The following is a 24,995-nucleotide window of genomic DNA, read 5'->3' on the forward strand; positions in this document are numbered from 1 at the left end:
CGGAATGTGTCAATATCTGCGATAACAAAATTGTAAAATACAGCCGCAGATTGCAAAGAGACATTAACGGTTTAACGGTTCAGTGGTATAAATAGGAATACATAATGTGCATTCTTTGTCTTCTTCTTCGAGAGCTGAGAGAGAGAGGAACCTGTGACGTAGCATTTTATGAATGGGTAGACTTCATCTGTCTGTATCTAGATTTAGCCGCCATTAGAGGAGAAATTACAAAGTAATGTAAGTTGAATTATTGTTGTGGTGTAAATACATTATAATTTATCAAAAGTGTGTATTACTAATGTAAATGAGCTTGCCCATGTCATCTATAATATTTCTTTAAAGAATTTTCAGCATTTTTTTTTTTTTAGCAATAATCGCTGGTGTTGCTGGGCTGTGCCGCGACCGAACGATTTGCAGCGGCGGCACATTTAAAAAATTGTTCCGCTAAGGAAAAATTAACCAAACCCGTAAATCGGGAGCAGATAAAGATTAGCAGTGAATTAAGAAAATGTTTTTTCTTTTACAGCGATCCTGAGACTGACGGAATTATTTACTAGTTTCACATTTGTGCATTCATAGGCGGATAGTTAACGCTGGAGTTTAACAATTTGTTGGTTCTTTCAAATAACTTAAATGTATAGTGAAGTGTGTTTTATCAATGATAATTAAACGTCGGCTTGGCAATATTTAACCATTTTCTGCTAATAGAGACAGTCTTGTGTTCCATAGCTAACGCCGGGAGGGAATTCAGCAAATATTTAAAAAAGAAAACCACTGCATGTAGGAAATGTATGCCAAGGCCGAAGTACGTAAAAGTACTAAATATTCTTAATCAGTTAATATGAATTTATCAGCATGAGAGGGTTGACTAAGTTCACGTAATTTTAAATGTACTTAATTCTGTCTAAATGAATTTTTTATTACCACACGTAAATAAAAGGTTCTACAACAAAGTTCGTACGTACTAAAACAAAAGAGCAAATAACAAAAACAATTTAAAAAGTAACATTTACAACCTCCTCCCCGCCCCCCCCCCCTCCGTACATTTTTTCAATTCAAAATCATTTCATTTGATTTTATATTTATTTTTTTTTAATTTCATTAAAGTTTGCCTTTCCTTAATCTTTCTTCTAAGATAAGTCGTAAGATCAGTATTGCCTCACGTGTTCCAACATTTCTACATAGTCCAAACTGATCTTCCCCGAGGTCGGCTTCTACCAGTTTTTCCATTCGCGTTAGTATTTTGCAGCTGTGACTTATTAAACTGATAGTTCGGTAATTTTCACATCTGTCAACAACTGCTTTCTTTGGGATTGGAATTATTGTATACTTCTTGAAGTCTGAGGGAATTTCGCCTGTCTCATACATCTTGCTCACCAGATGGTAGAATTTTGTCAGGACTGGTTCTCCCAAGGCTGTCAGTAGTTCTAATGGAATGTTGTCTACTCCCGGGGCCTTGTTTCGACTTAGGTCTTTCAGTGCTCTGTCAAACTCTTCGCACAGTGTCAAATCTCCCATTTCATCTTCATCTACCTCCTCCTCCATTTCCATAATATTGTCCTCAAGTACATCCCCCCTGTATAGACCCTCTATATACTCCTTCCATCCTTCTTTGCTTAGAACTGGGTTTCCATCTGCGCTCTTGATATTCATGCAAGTGGTTCTCTTCTCTCCAAAGGTCTCTCTAATTTTCCTGTAGGCAGTATCTATCTTACCCCTAGTGAGATAAGCCTCTACATCCTTAATGTTTTCTCTAGCCATCCCTGCTTAACCATTTTGCACTTCCTGTCGGCATATATCATAAATGTAATTAAAACTTGCTGATTACTGACAAATTTACAAATCAGACTTACCTGAACAGTAGGAAGCCATTACTGTAACTAGAGTAACAGCTGACACCTACTTGGGATTTGGGAAGCAAGTGTTATTACGACTGTGTGCCAGGTGATGTCTGAGGACGGTACTGTGTACCGAAATTGGTAGCCCTTACGCAAAGCAAAGAAAAAGTGCGAATGAAGGCTGAAACAAATACTTTTTCTCAATATACTGATGGCTATTGCAACTGGCAGTATGTGGGAAATGCAGTTATAGTATGAGTCATCACTCCAAACCACTCGTTTCCAGTCACCCAGTTGTGCCGCTTTTTACTCCTCCTCAAGTGCCAGTTAACACTGACTACAGAACTCGGTGCCTTATGATGGTCTGCTCGACCATCGTATCCCATTCCTTTTAAATCCCTGTGCACGGTCATTGCGTTAACTGCTTTGCTGGTAACATTTCTGGAAAACACAGGTGCTCCTGTTCACTGATTTTGTGCGACGTTTACAACCACCCTTCGCAACGCAGGACAGTCTGTGTGTGCCAGTACGTGAGGCCCGCCTGGTGTGTCGATTTAGCCCCAGCTGTTCCCTCACATTTACAATCACTTCAGTAGTTGAATTTGACCTTCGTAGAAGGGTCGAAATGTCACTGATGGATGTGGTAGTCCAAAACCTAGTCCATATTTGAACCCACTGACCTCTCCTGACTGACCCGCACTCCTGTTACAACTTCTCTGATAAAAAAACGATACACGCGACACATTACACCACACCTGCTTTTATACTATGGCCAACACAGCACATCTGTTTTACTACCATATGTATGAGCTGACAAATGATTTCCGACAAAAAATAAATGTCTTTTAAATTAAGAATCTTCTAAAATATTGACAGGAAATAGATTCGCTCAAGTGGGCATCCTCCATTTGCAGTCAGGAATCCGTGAGAGCAGACAGTTGATTTTATTAAACTTCACCCTGTATATGGAATCATTAGAAATCAAAATAAATAAATAGTAATAATCATTAAATTTATTTCACATTTGCTAATTTACAGTACTTATTATGAAAAAGATATCACAGCTTAAAGGTTTTACATTGTTAAGAGCATTTTAAACCTACAAATCACAATACTGCCGTACCCTTCAATGAATGTTTTTGACTAGGCAGTAGGAACTCATTACACACTACAAATATTTCGATCTTTTAATTTACAAGTAATAACACCTTTGCCAGGAAGTATATTCAAATCTAAAGGATAGCAGGTCAATAAAAACAAATCATAGCAAACTGCAATAAACAGGTACATCTCTGGACAATAATTTTACACTCACGAACGTAGCCTAGAAGTGAAACTGAAAGGGAACAGACAAACAAGTGGAAGAACTAGCAATGGAGCGTACCATGTAGTACCATTTATTACAGAGTTATAATTCAAGTAATATCTGACACATCAGTCATCTGCAATACCAGTGTACAGGATGCAAAAAATACTATTATTTTGAAACTGATTTGCAGTGAAGTCTCTTACAAGTGAAAAGACATCTTGCTGTACACTATAAGCTGCATGTAAAAATATTTAATTGCGAGACCAACATTCAAGCAAATACTCCAGTGACATTTCATACAGAGGACAAACAAATGAATGTGTGCACAGAGATGTCAGTAACAGAAGAACATCCTGTACATATTGCAGTTGACATGTAAAGTTACTTACATATTGTATGCACTATATCAATGATGTGTATGTGTCAACTGTAAAATCTCTGTCATTTTAAAATTGATGTGAGCCTAGAGAACACAGCATCCTTTGGATATTTAAAATATAATCATAACCATGTCTATGTAATCACGATAGGGTCCAGATCTGTACCTCTGAGGTACATAGTTCATCATGTGCGGAAGTTACAACTGGCTACAGATGAACAGCCATACTTCTTGGCCACATTGGACATTACTTTTGCAGGATGAAAATATGAAACTTACACTAAGGGCAAAGAATCTTATATTACAGGACTCTTGCTATCTCTGAGAGAGATAATTCACGTCTAGACATGAATATTTACAAACTGTGGACCACAAAACATCTCTTGCCAATATCTGATGGAGGATATTTGTGTATTGAAGGAGGCACCCAAAACGATCCAAACATTTACCTAAAGAAATTGATGTCCGGTACCTTTCTTTGTCAAGAGACTAAAAATATTAATACGATAAATTTCAATATGAACCATTACAATAAAATGAATACTAGCTCGCAACAGCATTGATTCAGATGATACGGAAATGTGAATTAAACATGACCAGTTCGGTAAACAGTAACACTCACAATAGTGTAAACTAGGGCCAAGAGCTTCAAAACACAAAGACGTTGTGTTACAGATATCACACCGACACACAGTGACCTAGAAACGAGTCCACATTTTTTCCTCACTGTGTCTTCGCTTTATCTCGTTTTGACCTGAATACGAGGGCGACTGTCCACCGCAGGACAAAGCACACGACAGTGACTGCAACTACAGCCACGAGCAGGATGAAGCCGATGACGTCCAACAGGAGCAGCTGCCACCAGTGGAGGTCCAGGGCGGCGCTGCGCAGGTGCGGCGCTCCCTTATGGCGGATCATGTACTCCAGCCACCACACCGCCTTGTCCAGGGACGTCTCCCAGTGCTCGCGGAACAGCTTCGAGTACTGCTTCATGTTCTCGGAGTACCTACGGAGGGAAGACCAGCAACAATTTATCTCGCATGCTCACGGTACATCTGCTGCTATATTATCACATCTCTTTATCTTTTCATTAAATGTTAGCACATCTGAGTTCATCAGTGCTGTTCGTGTTTAATGTTGTCACTTTTGTGTACATAGTTCCGCGTAGTCAGCGCGTACACAACTTTCCCACTAGAGCGTGCCCCGCTAAGCACAACAGCGCAGGCGCAGCGCTCGTCCGTCTCCACACTACGCGATGGCACTGCCTTAGAGACGGACCAAATTCTGCTTCCGCCGATCCGCGTATTAATATGTAACGCAGCCAATGACATTGCTGCTAACATAGAACCTTTTCCCCTCGCGGATCACACTCGCGCAGTGATACCTGAACGCGCGAGGTATTATAACGAGTGTACAGACCTCCGATGAGTCAGTCTGCGTTTGTCTGCAACAGTCTGTACCAGTCTGCATTTGTCTGTACCAGTCTATGGTCATGTTTCAGTCTGCGCCTAATCAGATTATCATATTCCTGTACATAGCCATGAAGAGAAATGTATAGACACTTTGTCAAGTATCAGAGATATGTGAGAATAAGATTAACGTACCAAGACCAAAGGAACTTCAGATTGTCAATTGTAAACAGCATCCAGGATCAAGTTACGTAATGTCTACGCTTTTTATTATTTTAATAAATTTGTGTGAAAATTAATCAAGTTCTGTTTAAAGTTGGTCACCGTCAATCTTCTACTCTAAGCGTGCAAGTGGCATTTCTATCGTCTGACCTAACGCCAGAAGATAAACACGCCACGATAAGACCAAGAGACATATTGCTGACACTCGCCTACTTCGTTAGAGCGTCAAATCAAATAATCTGATGGTGAGTGTACCGAAGGTCTTACAGTACGCACACCACAGTTACCATGACAGATAGGATTATAATGGCCACAAACAGCGTTAGATGCTGAGTGGTCACTGTGAAGGACTCAGAGGTCGCCACAAGGGAAGCCTCTATATTTTGTACCAAACTCATGTGCACCTGCCACCTGAGAACAGGTTACGGACTCCCTGCAATAATGTATCATCACGTACCATTGCTCCGAGACCAGCAGCAATCGGATTAAGTAATTACCTTCTCACGCTTACGTGCTGTTAACCCAACATAAACGGCTGCATTTGGAGTCGTGGCATGATTGGGAAGCATGGACTGCTGATCAATGCCATTGCACTGTGCTCAGTTCTGCACTAAACTGGATGACTGTCGATGGCGCGTTTGCCTGAGTCCTGGGGAGAACTTCCATTGAACCAGTGGTTTGGTTTGATGGTGTAGGGAGCCATCAGGTCACGGCTGACAGAGATCGAGGCAACTCTGATGGCACCACGGTACAACACACATATCCCGTTCCTCACGGGTTCCTCTCATGCGACCATGGAATGGTGCCACTTCTCAAGGGGACAATGCTAAACCTCACATGGCACGTCACACTATAAACTGACTCTGTGACTCTGTGACTCTGGTCAGCAACACCCTGAATGTTTTCCTGATCGAACATCAGTGGGACTGGCTCGTACTTACATCCCAGTGCCAATATGCAGGATATTGAGGATCAGTTGCAACACTTCCGGGCCACCTTATCTCAGAAAGAGATACAGTGGCTTTATCACGTCCTTCCCTACCAGATCTGGGCAGGCATCCAGGACAGAAATGTGCAACGTCATACTGATAAGCGGACCAGTTCTTTGTTAATTTCATTCGAGTTTGTAATCACTGAAAAAACATCACATATCCTCTCAACCACTGAGGTGATTACTTCTTTCGTCAGGCAGTGTATCTAATATGATGCATTATTGCTCCTTCTTGTGAAAATGACTTGCAATATGTGTTATTTGTACTTAAATTTCATGTGGCACTTCGAGGACTGGGGCCAGGGATTCTTAGTGCTTCAGCGACCAGTAATGTTCGTCTGTAAATCCTGAGATAAGCCAACAGTTGTCAGTGCATGGGATCAATATGAAATGCCACACGATGTTTTGGTGGACGAAACATCAATTCATATGAAATTTGCATAATTCATTTGGAACAGAGAGTTATTGCTCCAGCTGCAGTATAAAAACAAAACAAAATCTTTCATCCTGTGCGAATTTTTTGCTCTGTATTGTTCCTCACTTGATAACACCGAAAAAGGCGGATACCCGTGGTCTAGGGGGTAGCGTCTTTGATTTATAATCAAAACGTCTTCGGTCCCGAGTTCGATCCCCGCCACTGCCTAAATTTTGATAAATAATCAGCATTGGCGGCCGAAGACTTCCGGCATAAGAAGTCAGCCTCATTCTGCCAACGGCCTTGTCAAAGAGGAGCGGATAGAGGTTCAGGGCACTCTCTTGTCCTAGGGGTGGGAAATTGCCCCTAAAGGCGGAAGAATCAGCAATGATCAACGACATGAGGATGCAGAAGGCAATGGAAACCACTGCATTAAAGACACGAAACGTGTATCCACAGAACATGCGGCCTGTAATTGAAGAAGTGTCATGATGATCTCTCCATTGGCAAAAGATTCTGAAATAGTCCCCCATTCGGATCTCCGGGAGGGGACTGCCAAGGGGGAGGTTACCATGAGAAAAAGATTGAATAATCAACGAAAGGATAACGTTCTACGAGTCGGGGCGTGGAATGTCAGAAGCTTGAACGTGGTAGGGAAACTAGAAAATCTGAAAGGGGAAATGCAAAGGCTCAATCTAGATATAGTAGGGGTCAGTGAAGTGAAGTGGAAGGAAGACAAGGATTTCTGGTCAGATGAGTATCGGGTAATATCAACAGCAGCAGAAAATGGTATAACAGGTGTAGGATTCGTTATGAATAGGAAGGTAGGGCAGAGGGTGTGTTACTGTGAACAGTTCAGTGACCGGGTTGTTCTAACCAGAATCGACAGCAGACCAACACCGACAACGATATTTCAGGTATACACGCCGACGTCGCAAGCTGAAGATGAACAGATAGAGAAAGTGTATGAGGATATTGAAAGGGTAATGCAGTATGTAAAAGGGGACGATAATCTAATAGTCATGGGCGACTGGAATGCAGTTGTAGGGGAGGGAGTAGAAGAAAAGGTTACAGGAGAATATGGGCTTGAGACAAGGAATGAAAGAGGAGAAAGACTAATTGAGTTCTGTAACAAGTTTCAGGTAGTAATAGCGAATACCCTGTTCAAGAATCACAAGAGGAGGAGGTATACTTGGAAAAGGCTGGGAGATACGAGAAGATTTCAATTAGATTACATCATGGTCAGACAGAGATTCCGAAATCAGATACTGGATTGTAAGGCGTACCCAAGAGCAGATATAAACTCAGATCACAATATAGTAGTGATGAAGAGTAGGCTGAAGTTCAAGACATTAGTCAGGAAGAATCAATACGCAAGGAAGTGGGATACGGAGGTACTAAGGAATGATGAGATACGTTTGAAGTTCTCTAACGCTATAGATACAGCAATAAGGAATAGCGCAGTAGGCAGTACAGCTGAAGAGGAATGGACATCTCTAAAAAGGGCCATCACAGAAGTTGGGAAGGAAAACATAGGTACAAAGAAGGTAGCTGCGAAGAAACCATGGGTAACAGAAGAAATACTTCAGTTGATTGATGAAAGGAGGAAGTACAAACATGTTCCGGGAAAATCAGGAATACAGAAATACAAGTCGCTGAGGAATGAAATAAATAGGAAGTGCAGGGAAGCTAAGACGAAATGGCTGCAGGAAAAATGTGAAGACATCGAAAAAGATATGATTGTCGGAAGGACAGACTCAGCATACAGGAAAGTCAAAACAACCTTTGGTGACATTAAAAGCAACGGTGGTAACATTATGAGTGCAACGGGAATTCCAATGTTAAATGCAGAGGAGAGAGCAGATAGGTGGAAAGAATACATTGAAAGCCTCGATGAGGGTGAAGATTTGTCTGATGTGATAGAAGAAGAAACAGGAGTCGATTTAGAAGTGATAGGGGATCCGGTATTAGAATCGGAATTTAAAAGAGCTTTGGAGGACTTACGGTCAAATAAGGCAGAAGGGATAGATAACATTCCATCAGAATTTCTAAAATCATTGGGGAAAGTGGCAACAAAACGACTATTCACGTTGGTGTGTAGAATATATGAGTCTGGCGATATACCATCTGACTTTCGGAAAAGCATCATCCACACAATTCCGAAGACGGCAAGAGCTGACAAGTGTGAGAATTGTCGCACAATCAGCTTAACAGCTCACGCATCGAAGCTGCTTTCAAGAATAATATACAGAAGAATGGAACGGAAAATTGAGAATGCGCTAGGTGACGATCAGTTTGGCTTTAGGAAAAGTAAAGGGACGAGAGAGGCAATTCTGACGTTACGGCTAATAAAGGAAGCAAGGCTAAAGGAAAATCAAGACACTTTCATAGGATTTGTCGACCTGGAAAAAGCGTTCGACAATATAAAATGGTGCAAGCTGTTCGAGATTCTGAAAAAAGTAGGGGTAAGCTATAGGGAGAGACGGGTCATATACAATACGTACAACAACCAAGAGGGAATAATAAGAGTGGACGATCAAGAACGGAGTGCTCGTATTAAGACGGGTGTAAGACAAGGCTGCAGCCTTTCGCCCCTACTCTTCAATCTGTACATCGAGGAAGCAATGATGGAAATAAAAGAAAGGTTCAGGAGTGGAATTAAAATACAAGGTGAAAGGATATCAATGATACGATTCGCTGATGACATTGCTATCCTGAGTGAAAGTGAAGAAGAATTAAATGATCTGCTGAACAGAATGAACAGTCTAATGAGTACACAGTATGGTTTGAGAGTAAATCGGAGAAAGACGAAGGTAATGAGAAGTAGTAGAAATGAGAACAGCGAGAAACTTAACATCAGGATTGATGGTCACGAAGTCAATGAAGTTAAGGAATTCTGCTACCTAGGCAGTAAAATAACCAATGATGGACGGAGCAAGGAGGACATCAAAAGCAGACTCGCTATAGCAAAAAAGGCATTTCTGGCCAAGAGAAGTCTACTAAAATCAAATACCGGCCTTAATTTGAGGAAGAAATTTCTGAGGATGTACGTCTGGAGTACAGCATTGTATGGTAGTGAAACATGGACTGTGAGAAAACCGGAACAGAAGAGAATCGAAGCATTTGAGATGTGGTGCTATAGACGAATGTTGAAAATTAGGTGGACTGATAAGGTAAGGAATGAGGAGGTTCTACGCAGAATCGGAGAGGAAAGGAATATGTGGAAAACACTGATAAGGAGAAGGGACAGGATGATAGGACATCTGCTAAGACATGAGGGAATGAGTTCCATGGTACTAGAGGGAGCTGTAGAGGGCAAAAACTGTAGAGGCAGACAGAGATTGGAATACGTCAAGGAAATAATTGAGGACGTAGGTTGCAAGTGCTACTCTGATATGAAGAGGTTAGCACAGGAAAGAAATTCGTGGCGGGTCGCATCAAACCAGTCAGTAGACTGAAAAAAAAAAAAAAAAAAAAAAACACCGAAACGCTACCACGTCCAATACATCCACTTAATTTAAATAATTAATTTATTTCATGTTTATCCTCATCTATACAGCAATCTGTTGCTTATTCGTACCTTGATGAATTAAATTTCTCGATAAACGGAATTATTCTTGTCCCTTCGAAAAAAGTCCATAAGATCCTAAGTGTTTTGACACACTCCCACACTCCATAAATCGAAATGATCATCATGACAGACCGAGCACAAACACTAAAAATCGCAGTTGGGGGCAACCTAACGTTCAGTAATTTGAATATTTCGGTACATCTTTCCACTTTCAACTATTTGTACACTCCTTTGTTTAGTCAATAATGAACAACTGAAAAGCGATATGGTATAAATATTTGACCATCTCGTGTATCGCCATTGGGTATTATATAATAGAACGACATTTCTTGACATAACTGGCCGTGACAGACAGTCAGCCTATTACGCGGTAATATTAGTGAAACTGTGTGAATAATTCTGACGTATTATGTCAAGTGGAGGTAGAAAATCTAATTTTTCTACTCCAGGGAGGTCACTCTGCACCAGACGTTAACACACAGTCAGTACGGAATCAAAAAATATTCATTCTTGAGAAACACAACTAGCTCTTTATTCACACGAAGCAATGAGTGGTATCGACAGCAAATTGATTCCATATCTCTAAATTTCCAGAAGGATCTTGACACCGTTCCTCACGAGAGACTTCTAATCAGACTGTGTGCCTATGGAATACTGCTTCAGTTTTGCGATAGGATCCATGATTTCCTCTCAGAAACGTCACAGAACGTAGTTATCGATGGATAGTCATAAAATAAAACAGAAATGATATCCGACATTCCCCAAGCAAGTGTTATAGGCCACCTACTGTTCCTAATTACATAAACGATATAGGTGATGATCTGAACACTCAACTGGGACTGTTTGCAGATGATGCTGTTATTTATCGCTTAGTAAAGTCATCAGACGATCAAAACCAATTGTAAAGTACTTAGACATGATGTGTAAATGGTTTGAAAAGTGTTAATTGTCTCTCAATAAGCGTGACGTCATCTACATTAGTACAAAAAGAAATCCGTTAAATTTAGATTACACAATAAATCACGCAAATTTAAAGGCTGTAATTTTGACTAAACGCCTAGCAATTACAGTTATGAATAACTTAAGTTGGAGATTACATAGCTACTGTTGTTGGGAGGGCAATCCAAAGACTACGTTTTACTGGCAGAACACTAAGCTGATGCAAACAAGTGTACTCCACCATGCTTGTGGGTCCTTTGCTACAGTGTTGCTGTGCTGTATGGCAACTTTACCAGATATGGTCGATGGAGGGCGTCGAAAAAGTTCAAGAAGGGTAACTCGTTCTGTAGCATCGCAGAATAGGGGAGGAAGTGTCACGGATATGATAAGAGAGTTTGGATGGCAGTCATTAAAACGAAAGTGTGTTCGTTGCGGCGAGATCTTTTCACGAAGTTTCAGACACCAGCTTTCTCCTCTGAAAGTGAAAATATTTTACTGTCGAGAACCATCGAAGGAAGAAATGACCATCTTAATAAAATAAGAGAAACCAGAGGTCGTTCAGAAAGATTCAAGGGTTCATTTTTTTCCAAGCGCTGTTAGAGAAAGAGTCCGCAGCTGCTTCGAATAACCCTCTGCCAGACACTTGAGTGAGAATTGCAGAGCAGTCATGTAGATATAGATAATCTCCGTCGCATCTTCTGTAGGAAATTAGATGCACATAATTGGAGTCACATTCACGTACCTGTTTACTCAGGTACAGTTGTAAGTAGGGTGTTTAGGTTTTTATGTTGGTAACGCCACATAGCGCTCTGTATGAAAATCACTGACTGTGCTGTGTGCAGTCTGAGGGTGGTCGGCATTGTTGCAATATTTGCTATTGTAGTGTTGGGCAGTTGGATGTGAACAGCGCGTGGCGTTGCGCAGTTGGAGGTGAGCCGCCGGCAGTGGCGGATGTGGGGAGAGAGATGGCAGAATTTTGAGAGCGGACGATCTGGACGTGTGTCCATCAGAAAGAGTAAATTTTTAATACTGGATATCATGAACTGATATATATACATTATGACTTTTGAAAATTATTAAGGTAAGTACATTGTTTGTTCTCTATCAAAATCTTTCATTTGCTGACTATGCCTATCAGTAGTTAGTGCCTTCAGTAGTTTGAATCTTTTATTTAGCTGGCAGCATTGGCGCTCGCTGTATTGCAGTAGTTCGAGTGACGAAAATTTTTGTGAGGTAAGTGATTCATGAAAGGTATAGGTTATTGTTAGTCAGGGCCATTCTGTTGTAGGGATTTTTGAAAGTCTGATTGAGTTGCGCTAAAAATATTGTGTGTCAGTTTAGTGTTGATCAGAATATAAGTAAAGAGAGTAATGTCTGAGTATGTTCAGTTTTGCTCAGCTGTTTGAAAATCAAGTAACGTAGAGGTTTATCAGCACAGTAATTCATTAATTTTTCTAAGGGGACATTTCACAGTGACCGTTTTCGAACATAGGCAGGGTGATTCCGTGATGATGTTGCAAACTTTCGGCGTTGATAGAGAAGAGTAAATGTAATGAGGTAAGGGATGCTGGTCTGGAAATGACCGAGTGGAAAGTTACAAGCGAAATCTTTTCAGTTAAAACGCATTGTGTATAGATAAAAGCATCATTTCGTATTTCGAGAAAAGATTTTGTGCCTTCTCTGAGCACTATGGGACTTAACATCTGAGGTCATCAGACCCCTAGAACTTAGAACTGCTTAAACCTAACTAACCTAAGGACATCACACACATCCATGCCCGAGGCAGGATTCGAACCTGCGACCGTAGCGGTCGCGTGGTTCCAGACTGAAGCGCCTAGAACCGCTCGGCCACTGCGGCTGGCGATGACTGACATCACCTGTGTACCAAACACTAGAAGAAACTACTTTCAAAGATGATCTACAGTGGTGCTCAACCCCAGTGGAAATAAAATTTACATTACCTCAGCTGTTTAGCTTCATAGCCCTAATAAAGTTAAGCAACCAGGAATATTACCATGTGTACCGCGTTCGGTACGTTGGAGCGATGGTTCTCGTACACGTCTGCCATGACAGAAGAACTCCAGCCACAAAGTCTAAAAAAAAAAAAAAAAAAAAATAAATAAATAAAAAAAAAAACCCTCATTGAAACACTAGGATAGCAGAAGACGGTCCTTTGACTAGTATACTCTAATACTTTCTCCTCTCTGTGGTCTTCAGACGAATAACGCGAATTGCCAGCCACAAGGATAGAGTTCAGGTAACGTCTCAACGTGAGTATAGGCAGAAGAAGTGCTTTCAATCAGCTGCATACTCAATGACGACTCCCCACCCAGAGGCGAAGTCCAGAATCGTATAAGTTCGCAACAGTACAGCGCCTAACAGTTCTAACTATAAAATCTCCTGAAAGGAAAGACAGCAAGTCCATCTCTACCAACAAAAGCTGATACTGAGCGACCGTCAAACACGGAAGACCTCTTTCTCTCCACTGCTGGCTTTCCAGCAATGCTCTGCTCCACTCCCTCATAACTGCAAAAGACGAATCATATTCTCAAAACCACGGAATATTCTCCCGCTCAACAGAGTTTCCCAAACGCCGACCAACCATATTTCAGTCTCTTGGCGTCCAGCACGGAAAGTTTGCGAGGAAATATCTATCCTGGTTAATTAGGAATACAGAGAATGGTATGCTTCTCAGAGTAAAAATCCTCCGAAATAACCCAGCCTGCGTGATTTCCCAGGTAACGCTTCCTGGTTCCACTGTGCTGTGTACAAGATTTTCTTTCCGAAGTATTATCTGGTTATCCTACTGGTCCCGCTACAACACCGGCCAGCCACCGCTGTATTGTGTTTCAGCGCTCAGGCGCCCCGACTGTCCGTCTTGGCTGCTTCCTGTGTTAAGCAGGACCAACACACCTTTGCGGGCTTTTCCTCCCAGGGCTTGAGTTGCGCCTGGCATTTCATTTCCACAGGCGTCCCAACCACTACTAGTATAGGCAAGCACTCATTACGCCGTTTTGATAACAAAGACATTCCGTCACCTTTCATGCAATAAGCGTTAACAACTATTTACAAGATGTACGTGACAATGTCAGTCTTCTTTAAATATTCATATATGCTATGTACAACCTATCAAATGATACCTGATTCCGGTTGTAAATCACGGCAAAGTATGTAGATAAATGCTTGTAAGGTTACCTTACGATGCTGAGGGGAGGCATAATGTGCAGGGGCATACTGACCACCTAATCTTTAAACACGATATACTCAATGGTTTGCGTTATTACAACACTGTACTCATTCCCCATGTACGAATTGTCAGCGGTTTTCCGGCCCAGACTTCATTTTTACGGATGGAAACGCGCAGCCGCAGGTGGAAGAGCCCTGTCCATCCGCCCCCCCTCCCATCGCCCCCCCCCCCCCCCCCCCCCCCCGCCCCCACACGCACACTTCCGATTTATTATCCAGTCGACCACATGTGAGATTCGTGAGACGTATTGCAACACGGGTACGTGCACCAATGTCAATTCAGAAGTTGTCTACCCCGCTGGTGGGGAAATGGAACGCCCTGCCACAAGGACTGCTCCTGGCCAGCAAGGGAGCGCGCTCCGGGGCATGCACTGCCGTCCGTGGCGATCGCACAGCCACTTAACAAGCATGTTCCGATTTCTGTTATGTCCAGGGGGCTGTCTTAGATTGCGGTAATTTCAGTGTGGTTATTGTTCATGAATAAAGATATCGTTTCTGTTCGTCTCATTGCGTATTTCTTCTGTATTACACTGCAGTAGTTCTTTACATGTACGGTCCAAGCTATGTTACTTGACAGTGACGCATCATGCGAAAGTTACTTTCATCCGTAGGTTTTGCACACCGACGTAGATAACTTCAACATTTGCAAGTAGTCTGGGATTACTATTAATATTATCTTGTAGGCAACTAATAAAAATCAGGTACAGCAAGACTTACACTACTCTCGAGCACACATGAAGTTACTTCTACATTTGTTCATGACTCTCCATCTAAGATAACCTGATGCATCCCCCCTAGCATGAAATCCCTTATCCAGTCACAAATTTTCTTTGATGCGGGGTATTACCGTCATTTCGTTGACGAGCACTAATACGGTAAGAGTTAAATACTGGGTGATCAAATAGTCAGTATAAATTTGAATACTGAATTAATCACGGAATAATGTAGATAGAGAGGTACAAATTGACACACATGCTTGGAATGACATGGGGTTTTATTAGAACCAACAAAATACAAAAGTTCACAAAATGTCCGACAGATGGCGCTTCATCTGATCAGAATAGCAATAATTAGCATAACAAAGTAAGACAAACCAAAGATGATGTTCTTTACAGGAAATGCTCAATATGTCCACCATCATTCCTCAACAGTAGTAGTCGAGGAATAATATTGTGAACAGCACTGTAAAGCATATCTGGAGTTATGGTGAGGCATTGGCGTCGGATGTTGTCTTTCAGCATCCCTAGAGATGTCGGTCGATCACGATACACTTGCGACTTCAGGTAACCCCAAAGCCAATAATCGCACGGACTGAGGTCTGGGGACCTGGAAGGCCAAGCATGACGAAAGTGGCGGCTGAGCACACGACCATCACCAAACGACGCGCGCAAGAGATCTATCACGCGTCTAGCAATACTTCTTTTTCTTGGTTCTAATAAAACCCCATGTCATTCCAAGCATGTGTGTCAATTTTTACCTCTCTATCTACGTTATTCCGTGGTTTATTAAGTTTTCAAATTTATACTGACTTTTTGATCACCCAGTATTTAAAAATAAAAATTAATAAAAAGAAACTGAAAAACCGGTTGCGTTCTGCCTGTCACTTTCTGGTTCGCTTTGTAAAGAAATAGAAATGTTATTGAAATTACAGTAGTATGATTTTGCTTTTTGTTTGTACATGATGCTCTTATTGCGGCTTTTAGCTGATTACATTTACTCAGTCAAGCTTTTGCCACTTCAGACTGTCAAGTAACGCAACATTTTCTGAAGACACTTGAAACTGAGACTATTGGGAGTCTACGGTACTGCAGTTTACACGATGCTCTGTCTACATGGCTCGGCAGTGTAAGAGCATCTCAGAGAAAATGTCATAAAGTGGAGAAAGAATGGGAAGTATGGGCCAGGCTATCGAGACTTGAGTACGTATTATAGCGTCCCCAGTGAAATAATAAGAAGACTTGAAAAACAGTATTTATAAAGAAGAGACATCTAACAATTGAATAATATACATTTTTCTCATGTATCCGTATTATAACAAGTTTCGAGGGCAAAGAAATATAACAAAATGATCTAAAGAGACGACAAGATACGCTCTTTTGTTAATTTTTTAGTCGTCTTCCCTTCTTCTCTTGTCTTGGTTGCGTGTAGACGGACATCTTGCGAGCGCTGGCGAATGTAAGCATATTTGTACTAATTAAGCAGATAATATATTGATTTAATATTATTGTTCACTTGTAATTTGTAAGAGGTGATCCCGATTTCATGTCCGCCTTCCTTGAATTAACCTGCATTCGAGTAATTTACAGTGCAACAATAGCAGCGGTCGATGCAGCCAACGACGCTATTACGTGCCGATATTAACATATAAAATTAGCGGAAGCGAAAAACTCGCCCGCTATTAACATAATATACATTTTTCCCCACAGCCGCCCGACGTTGCAGAAAATACGTAGTTTTAAGATTCTCATTTTCAGTACCACAGCCGAGAGCCAGAGCCAGGATTCCGACTACAATGCAATGGTTAACGGAGGTAAGAAGAAATACTCTCGCGCGTGTGTGGGCCGCAATTGTAATTAATAACTAAAGATTTTTTCCAGAATGAGATTTTCACTCTGCAGCGGAGTGTGAGCTGATATGAAAGAAACTACGTGGCAGATTAAAACTGTGTGCCGGACCGAGACTCGAACTTGGGACCTTTGCCTTTCGCGGGCAAGTGCTATACTATTTTTTTTTTTAATTTCATTTTGTTCGCTTTGGCTCGTTGCATCTGCTCGAGGCGGACGTCGTAAGACATCCGTTTAAGTTAGTTGTTGATCGATTAAGTCAGTTTTTTTTTTTTGCAGAGGGCAGCTAACTCTCTGGCCGAACACGCTGAGCTACCGTTCCGGCCAAACGGAGCTACCCAAGCACGACTAACGCCCCGTCCTCACAGCTTTACTTCTGCCAGTGCCACGTCTCCTACCTTCCAAACTTAACAGAAGCTCTTCTGCGAACCTTGCAGAACCAGCACTCCTGAAAGAAAGGCAAAGGTCCCGAGTTCGAGTCTCGGTCCGGCACACAGTTTTAATCTGCCAGGAAGTTTCATAAAGATTTTTTGCTTTAAAGTGGACTAGTCGAGGAAATTATTCCATTGTTCAACTTATATGCTCATGGTTTAAGACTCAGTGAGTCTAAACGTTCATTAACGTAAAAAATAGTTTCCACTCAAATTTAATATTCTTAATAAATAGAGAAGTTCACAAAAACATTTAATTGTAAATCAAAATTGAAGGAAATATTTTGATTAAGGCCCACCACGTAAGTCGGCAACAATCAAGATTACCAACAAATAATATATTAAATTACGACGGCCGACGGACGCGAGAGCATGCAAATACTGTGAGTTCGATACGAGATACGTGTGCGCTGTGCTGAGGGTAATGGAGAGAGGACGGGGGGCTCACGTGCGGTCCTCGAGTACGGTGCGCACGGCGCGCAGCACGGCCTCCTTGGTGATGTGTCGGTGCCGCAGGCGCACGCCGATGCCGGCGGACACGATCTTGCCGCAGTTGTGCTCCTGGTCCGAGAAGAAGGGGATGCCGACCAGCGGGATGGCTCGCAGCGCCGCCTCGTTCAGGCTCTGCAGCCCGCCCTGCATCACGAACAGCTTCACGTTGCGGTGCGCTGAAACAGCAATGCACGCCAACTTACGGGCACTCGTCGTGATTTCGTAGCACGGAGCGAGTCCCTCCCCACTCGGCATGCGGCGCCAGAGGTTTGCTCGCTGCAGCAAGATAGAAGACAGAACATCGAAGAAGCTGCTGACAAAAGCAACGGTGTCGACAAGCGAGCGACCGTGAGGGAATCTTGCTGGGAGTAGCAGAACTGCTGGGTAAGAGCGTTTCTGCAGAAAAGTATTTTATGTTAAAAAACACACACACAAGACATCACTAAACAGTGCTACAAAGAATTTACCCCCCTTCTACGGTTACAACGACGACTGATGCTGGATAGGAATATGCACAGGAATGCCCTTCATTTAAAGCAAACAGTAACTATCCATCATCCATGCCATAAGTGCCCAAGGCCTCTGCACTCTCTGTTGGCACCATGTAAACTGGATCACGCTCCACCCACTACAGTTCTAGTTACAAACATCCACTGTACAATAAACTTTTTTCTATCCTGTCTGTACTAAAAACGTTCTGGGACATTGGCATTTACAGTTACACAAAGAGTTCTTTCATGGTGACAACCTGGCTATAACTAACAACCACGTAAGGTTGGGCTGTGTCGTTCTCTAAGAAACCTATCCGAGGAGGATGCGATATCGCACAGCAGTACACTAGACAAGTAAAGGCAGTATTAATAGTCCAGTACATATTCTACGTGTTTGCTGTACCAAATGGCTTTGGCACACACACTTTGCTGGCAAAGGTATGAGTATGCCCTTTTAGAGGTTTCAAAGTCACTCAAGATTTCTTGCTGAAACAGTGCATATGTATTACAAGAAATGTTTACTATTACGGAGTGCTTCTGTGGTAGGACGTATCGCCCCATACTGAAACACCCGTACTAGTATGTGGTGCAGCTTCCATGGGCGGCAATGCAATCGCTGACTCTGGCGTCTAGTCAATCGAACACATGGCGAATACTGTCTTGGGATATGGAATGCCATGCCTGCTCAACTTCTTCACATAGCACTGTAAGACTTATTGGTTGGAAAGTTGCACGAGTCATTTCTTGTCCCGTCAAATCCCACAGCTGCTCGACTGGATACAAGACTGGGGATCATGCTGGTCAAGGATACTGCTGCACTTCTCGAAGAGCACGTTGAGTTTCATGGGCAGAGTGTCGGCGAGCCTTATCCTGCTGGAGTAACACGTAACCTTCCTGTTGCAAGAAAAGCAAAAGAAAAGGTCTAACACCATTCTGCATATGCTGAGCTCACCAAAGGCGAACGAGAGTTGTAGTTTATGGCGCACCTGGCCATAGGGTCTGGGGTGGAGCCAATGTGTTTTGCACGAATGCACACTACGAGATAGTACTCGCCAGGTCTACGTCATGCACGCGAAAGACCATCACCTGCGTACAGCCAGAATATCCTGTCTTAGCCGACGGCCATGGTGCGCCATTCCATCTTTCAAGGCACCAGGTGAGCCTGCATGTCAATGCTCTGAGTGGAAGACAGGCTAGAGGTGTGCATACCTGTAGTCCCACTTCTAACAACTGGTTCTGAACAGTTCGTGTTGATACATCTTGGCTCACAAGACATCTGTGCTGTGCTAGCTGTATGATCTGCTTCCGCTGCCTTTACAATACGACAATCCTGGTGGTTGTATGTGCTGCATGCGTGTCCAGCACTGCCTCTACAGGTGTGACGATGTTCATGCGGCCACTGATACCAAAGTTATTTCACAACTGAGAAAGCACATCCAACTCGTGTGGCAATTCTCCAAAAGTACCATCCCACAACTTGGAAAGCCATAATATGGCCCATTTCAGACTCGTTCAGTTGGCTGTTGGAAGCATGATTGCATCTCCAGGGCACGGTGCTTGCTTCTCCATTTTGACCATACTGAGGCTTCTGGCTGTGAGCATTACCTTTTAAAGGGTACACACAGATAGCGCTGTGGTAGATATGCCATTTTACTGTCTTTTGGCGGAAGCTGTTGAGACCATTATCAGTAGATCTACTATCCCCCCGGTGGCATATGCGGTCTTTGGATCAAAATGGACGTCGTCTTTCCAGACATACAATTTTTTCCAGCAGTGTAGATACAGACACACACACACACACAATGTGTGTCCTATAAGTTTGACACACGGCACAAGGCAAATTACAATCGTCAAAAGAAAATTACAGATAGATGCCTCTGTGCTGTTGGTATCACTTCCTACTGCACAATCATGTAAGTGTCACGAATATGCAATGAAAAAAGCCAGAAAAAAGACGAATAGCTATTAAGAAGCGAAAAACTATTGAGAGAAGATGCTTTCAAAGAGAACTGTGTTTCCATTGTCACTACAATTATACAGGGTGTGACGGTTATAAATTCAGATATTTTTATAGATGGTACTGGAATGTGCACACATACCAGAGTGTTAGTTGTTTGCCCTCTGCGTCAGACAGTCTTCCCACAAACAGGTTACAAACTTTATGATCTGATGTATTCTGCACATTGATAACTACACCACTAAGTGTACAATACATGTCGGTATAGACTGTCTGTTTTGTGTCCGTGCAACCACATTTCAACACCTGATCTGCTGCCCAAGGGAAAATAAGTATTAATGGCCTACTCTTGCCACATGTGCCTGGAAGTACCAACCAACCAAAAAATATTCTACTCCTAACAGCTATGATCATAAGTATACCGAGAGAGGTGGCGCAGTGGTTAGCACACTGGACTCGCATTCGCGAGGACGACGGTTCAATCCCGTCTCCGGCCATCCTGATTTACGTTTTCCGTGATTTCCCTAAATCGTTTCAGGCAAATGTCGGGATGGTTCCTTTGAAAGGGCACGGCCGATTTCCTTCCCAATCCTTCCCTAACCCGAGCTTGCGCTCCGTCTCTAATGACCTCGTTGTCGACGGGACGTTAAACACTAACCACCACCACCGCCATCATAAGCATGTAAATGAAGTAAATACTGATGTAATGTTCGCTACACTGTCCTCAGTCACCCACAGAAATGTCTGCACTTATACCAGTTACTCCTGTATATCTGGCATAGCGGTTATAGTGTGGATTAAAGCATGTACGAGCACAAGGATATATAACCATCTTCTTTTCATTGCTCAGTATGTAAAAGTGTAATAGGAATGAAAATCGATGTCACTGCTACAACACACCCTCCGCCTTGCACTGCACAGTGGCTTGTAGAGTGCGTGTATAGATGATGTGTATGCAGACGATGCTGTAGGAGGGGTCCAATGCCAGAAGACTAGTTGCAAAATGCTTGTTCGAACTTCATAGAATCGATGATTGATATACGAGACACGACATAAATAAATGTAACATATTGTGTCCATAAAGAAGCAAAGATATCCATCAATTTTCGTTACACTACTGGCAGTAAACCATGTGAATCAGTAACAAGCAACTAAATACCTTAATGCAGAATTTTTATACTCTATAGTACAACTTGTATGAGAATCAGATGCCATGCTGAGGTTCAATGGGAGAATCTTAAGAAAAGCAACTCATCATCCACGGAGTAGGCAGTCAGGAAAATACCTTTTTGACCAATTAAATCTTTCCACACACAACTTGAGATGTTGCAGTTACATCTGTATTTATTGTATCAGCATGTGGTGGACAGGTTATCATTGTTATTCTATGGGTTTTGAGGAGTCAAAACGCATTAAGCTGCAACTGTTCCACTGATATTAAGAAAATGATGCAGTGTATCTAAATACTTAGATAGGTTGCTATTAAGGAAATAGTTTTAGATTCCTGCAGCAGATGGATGAGATGTACGATACACTGTCCTAAATCTGATGTTATAAACAGATATTAGCTGCTCTGTGCTTCTTCCTCAATGAATTTGTCACAGACAGAATGTTGACTTGCATTCTTCCATACTGGTTTTATCCCTCCCTCAAAACAGTGCCCAATGCCAGTCACATTACAATGAGTGACTTGCTCTTCGCTCGCTTGAGCGAAACGATCTCTGTGTATCAGAATAATGCTGAATTTTACAAAATGTAATGTTACTTTTGATGGTATTCTCACACCTACACTGAGTTCAGGTGTCCATTCATTCGTTGCGCAAAATAGCGTGCAAATATGTAATGATGTTGAAAAAGAAAAACCTTCTCGACCACTTTTAACTTTCGGCATCATTTTAGATTCTTGTCCACTACACGAAATGTCGTTAATGTCCAAAAATCTCAGTATGTGGTTCATAGACCAACAACAGGGCTGTTGATATAAATCGTCACGGAATGCTGTCACTGGCAGTAAGATAAAAATAGCGTAATTCAAGGAGAATAAGAAGTTGCAAGGTGGCGTCCTATCTGGGCCATGCACTGCAAGTGAAAGGCCCTCAGTATCCGACAATTAGCATTTTTATTACAGTATTGACGGTTGCCATGGCAACCAGCAAAGTGCGGAGATCATGTTAAGGGTTCCACACGCCTAATTATAGCTATCACAGGTCTGTTAAAGGGACGATGGGCACAAGCTGTATTGCAGTAAAAATCTCGTATTATGAAGAACTTCTCCGTGGAAGAGTTCTCTGCCAGGAAACACTGCAAGTGGGCTCGGTGCTGAGCAGTCGAGGAGAGATTTTATAACGCCCACAGACAGGGCCGCCCTAGTCGGCATGCTGTGCAGAAGTGTACCCCTGATCTAACCCTCGACCGGACGCCCGTACCAGACAATGGAGGCGCCGCTGACGGGCGACAGAGGGACCTTCCGAGAATTGTGAAAACGGCGCTGGTGTCGCGCTCGGGCCACTGACCTCAGACAACGGGCGCCTACCAGAAACAACGCTGATTGGACAGCGTCCAGTCAGCGAGCGGGTGTGACGATGGTTGGACAGTTCATAAGAAAATTATTACTACCGAACGGGTCAGGTCGCAGAGCGTCAAGCCCGTCAGATAGTTACAGAAATTAGAGACTCTCACGTTTTGGGTTCGAAGCAAAATTTGGAAATTTGTGGTAAGTTCCTATGGGACCAAACTGCTGAGCTCATCGGTCCCTAGGCTTACACACTATTTAATCTAACTTAAACTAACTTACGTTATGGACAACATACACACCCATGCCCGAGGGAGGACTCGAATCTCCGACGGGGTGAGCCGCGCGAACTGTGGGAAGGCGCCTAGACCGCGCGGCTACCCCGCGCGGCAGGTTCGAAGGGAAGCAGTCGCTTTTGCTCCGCTCTGTGCGACAGAGTGATAGCGAAGTTTTGTACGGTTTTTCAAAATGATGTGACCGATGCAACTCACAGTTATTCACACACGGGTGTGCAAGCCTAACAGCACCACAGTACGATCGTTAGGCGCGTGGAAGCGCGTAGTTCAAACTCAGTCAGTGAGAATACCACAAGTGAATCGGCGCAAAACAGTGAGCAACACTCCCGTCTTGTTCACATCGCACCCGAATCACGAGCAGATTCTCCATCCATGCTTGGTGAACAACGTGACGTAGACCAGGTGTCTCCAAACTTTTTAGTCCGCAGACCACATTGACTTCTCCACGAAGTCATAAGGGCCAAGATCTACCTAGTGGGATTAAACCACCCTAGCACTCCATGATGTAATGTAATGTAAGGCTAAAGGAAAGATGAAATCGCAAAAATCTAAGGTTGTGGGAATAGCCAGCACTGAAACGAACTACGATTTTTATTTAATTACATAATTTTGATTGGTGGACGTACCTGACCGAAATTCTGGGGTATTTTATTCTGGCGAATTTCACCGACAAAAAAGAATGTTACTGCACATTCATCACGAAAGCGTCGTGCAAAGTTAACGAAATCTCAAAATCATTGTTAGCAACAGTATTACTCAAGACGGAACAGAGGTAGAGTATGTCAACGCATTGTTATTTCAAGCGGCGCAACAATAAGTTTAGTTATGTAGTCTTCTAGGGAGTAGCAGAGCCAATGTCGCGGTGTATTGGTCGCGATAGGCCTCGAAATTCAACTGTTGGCAGTATACCGGGGCAGGATACCGCGGATGTCCGGCCAGCTAACGCGGAGACCACTGACGTAGACGATGACATAATGTCTGCATTCTGGAAACGATTCCAAGCATTGCGCGAACAAGAACGCGCAGAAGATGCGAAAGAACGCGAACAAAAACTGTTAAAGAAAGAAATGATAATTAGATCAAGATTCCACGCAGTCGACATCAACGGGGACAGTTGAAAATTTGTGCCCCGACTGGGACTCGACCCTGGGATCTCCTGCTTACGTGGCAGACGCTCTATCCATCTGAGCCACCGAGGGCACAGAGGATAGTGCGGCTGAAGGGATTTATCCCTTGCAGGCTCCCCGTGAGACTCACATTGCCAACTTAATGTCGTAGTACCCCTGCCCAATACACTCATTACTCCCGGCAGAAAATCTTACCGAGTCCTGTGAGAGTTCGTGCAATACGTGTGCATCCGCACAGAAGAAGAAAGTCAATAGCCGGTTAGCCTTAACTATATGAAGATGGTATCTGTTCTTTCGGACATGTCCAAAAGAACAGATACCATCTTCTTATGTTAGAGAAAGAACAAAAACGAATTCCGGGCAAGGCAGAACTCCGGGCTCAGTTTGGTAACTTACAAAACATCGACAGAAACTGTTAACGACACAGTACGTAAACAGAACGAAAAAATAGATACCCTACTCGCGGAAGTAAACCCAACATCCACTTCTGCCAAAAGGGTCGCCTGTGTAACACGAGTGGGCGCCGCCACTGCTAGTAGAACGTCACATGTCGCCAGAAACAAATCGAAACTTGCAGTTTCGACGACTACGATGACATCTAAGGCAGACAACGACAGGTTTGCTGCAGGAGAACAGAAAATTTCTGAACATATCTGCATTCATCAGGAAAACAATACGCAAAAATTCGAGTTAATTGGTCGAAGGATCAAAGGCTTGGAACAGAAGATCAACACTCAAAGTCCACGTATCGACAACTCGTCAATTAATTATACACCGTTGTCACCCTGTACTTCCGCACCGTCGGA

The 24,995-nt window shown here is 42.8% G+C and overlaps 1 protein-coding gene across 2 annotated transcripts in view; it reads right to left on the reverse strand.

The window, feature by feature from the left end:
• Nucleotides 1–2,836: 2,836 nt before the first annotated feature.
• LOC124621974 (UDP-glucosyltransferase 2-like) overlaps nucleotides 2,837–24,995 on the reverse strand; it is a 119,143-nt gene continuing 96,984 nt past the window's right edge. For both annotated transcript variants that reach the window (XM_047147507.1, XM_047147508.1), the window contains exons 4-5: nucleotides 17,763–17,982; nucleotides 2,837–4,532 (exon numbers count right to left, since the gene is read on the reverse strand). In XM_047147507.1, the coding sequence (XP_047003463.1) occupies nucleotides 4,250–4,532; nucleotides 17,763–17,982 (503 nt within the window). In that variant the 3' untranslated portion in view covers nucleotides 2,837–4,249. The remainder of the gene's footprint in view (nucleotides 4,533–17,762; nucleotides 17,983–24,995) is intronic.

The sequence above is a fragment of the Schistocerca americana genome, chromosome 7 (assembly GCF_021461395.2).
Source record: "Schistocerca americana isolate TAMUIC-IGC-003095 chromosome 7, iqSchAmer2.1, whole genome shotgun sequence".
Classification (NCBI taxonomy): Eukaryota; Metazoa; Arthropoda; class Insecta; order Orthoptera; family Acrididae; genus Schistocerca; species Schistocerca americana.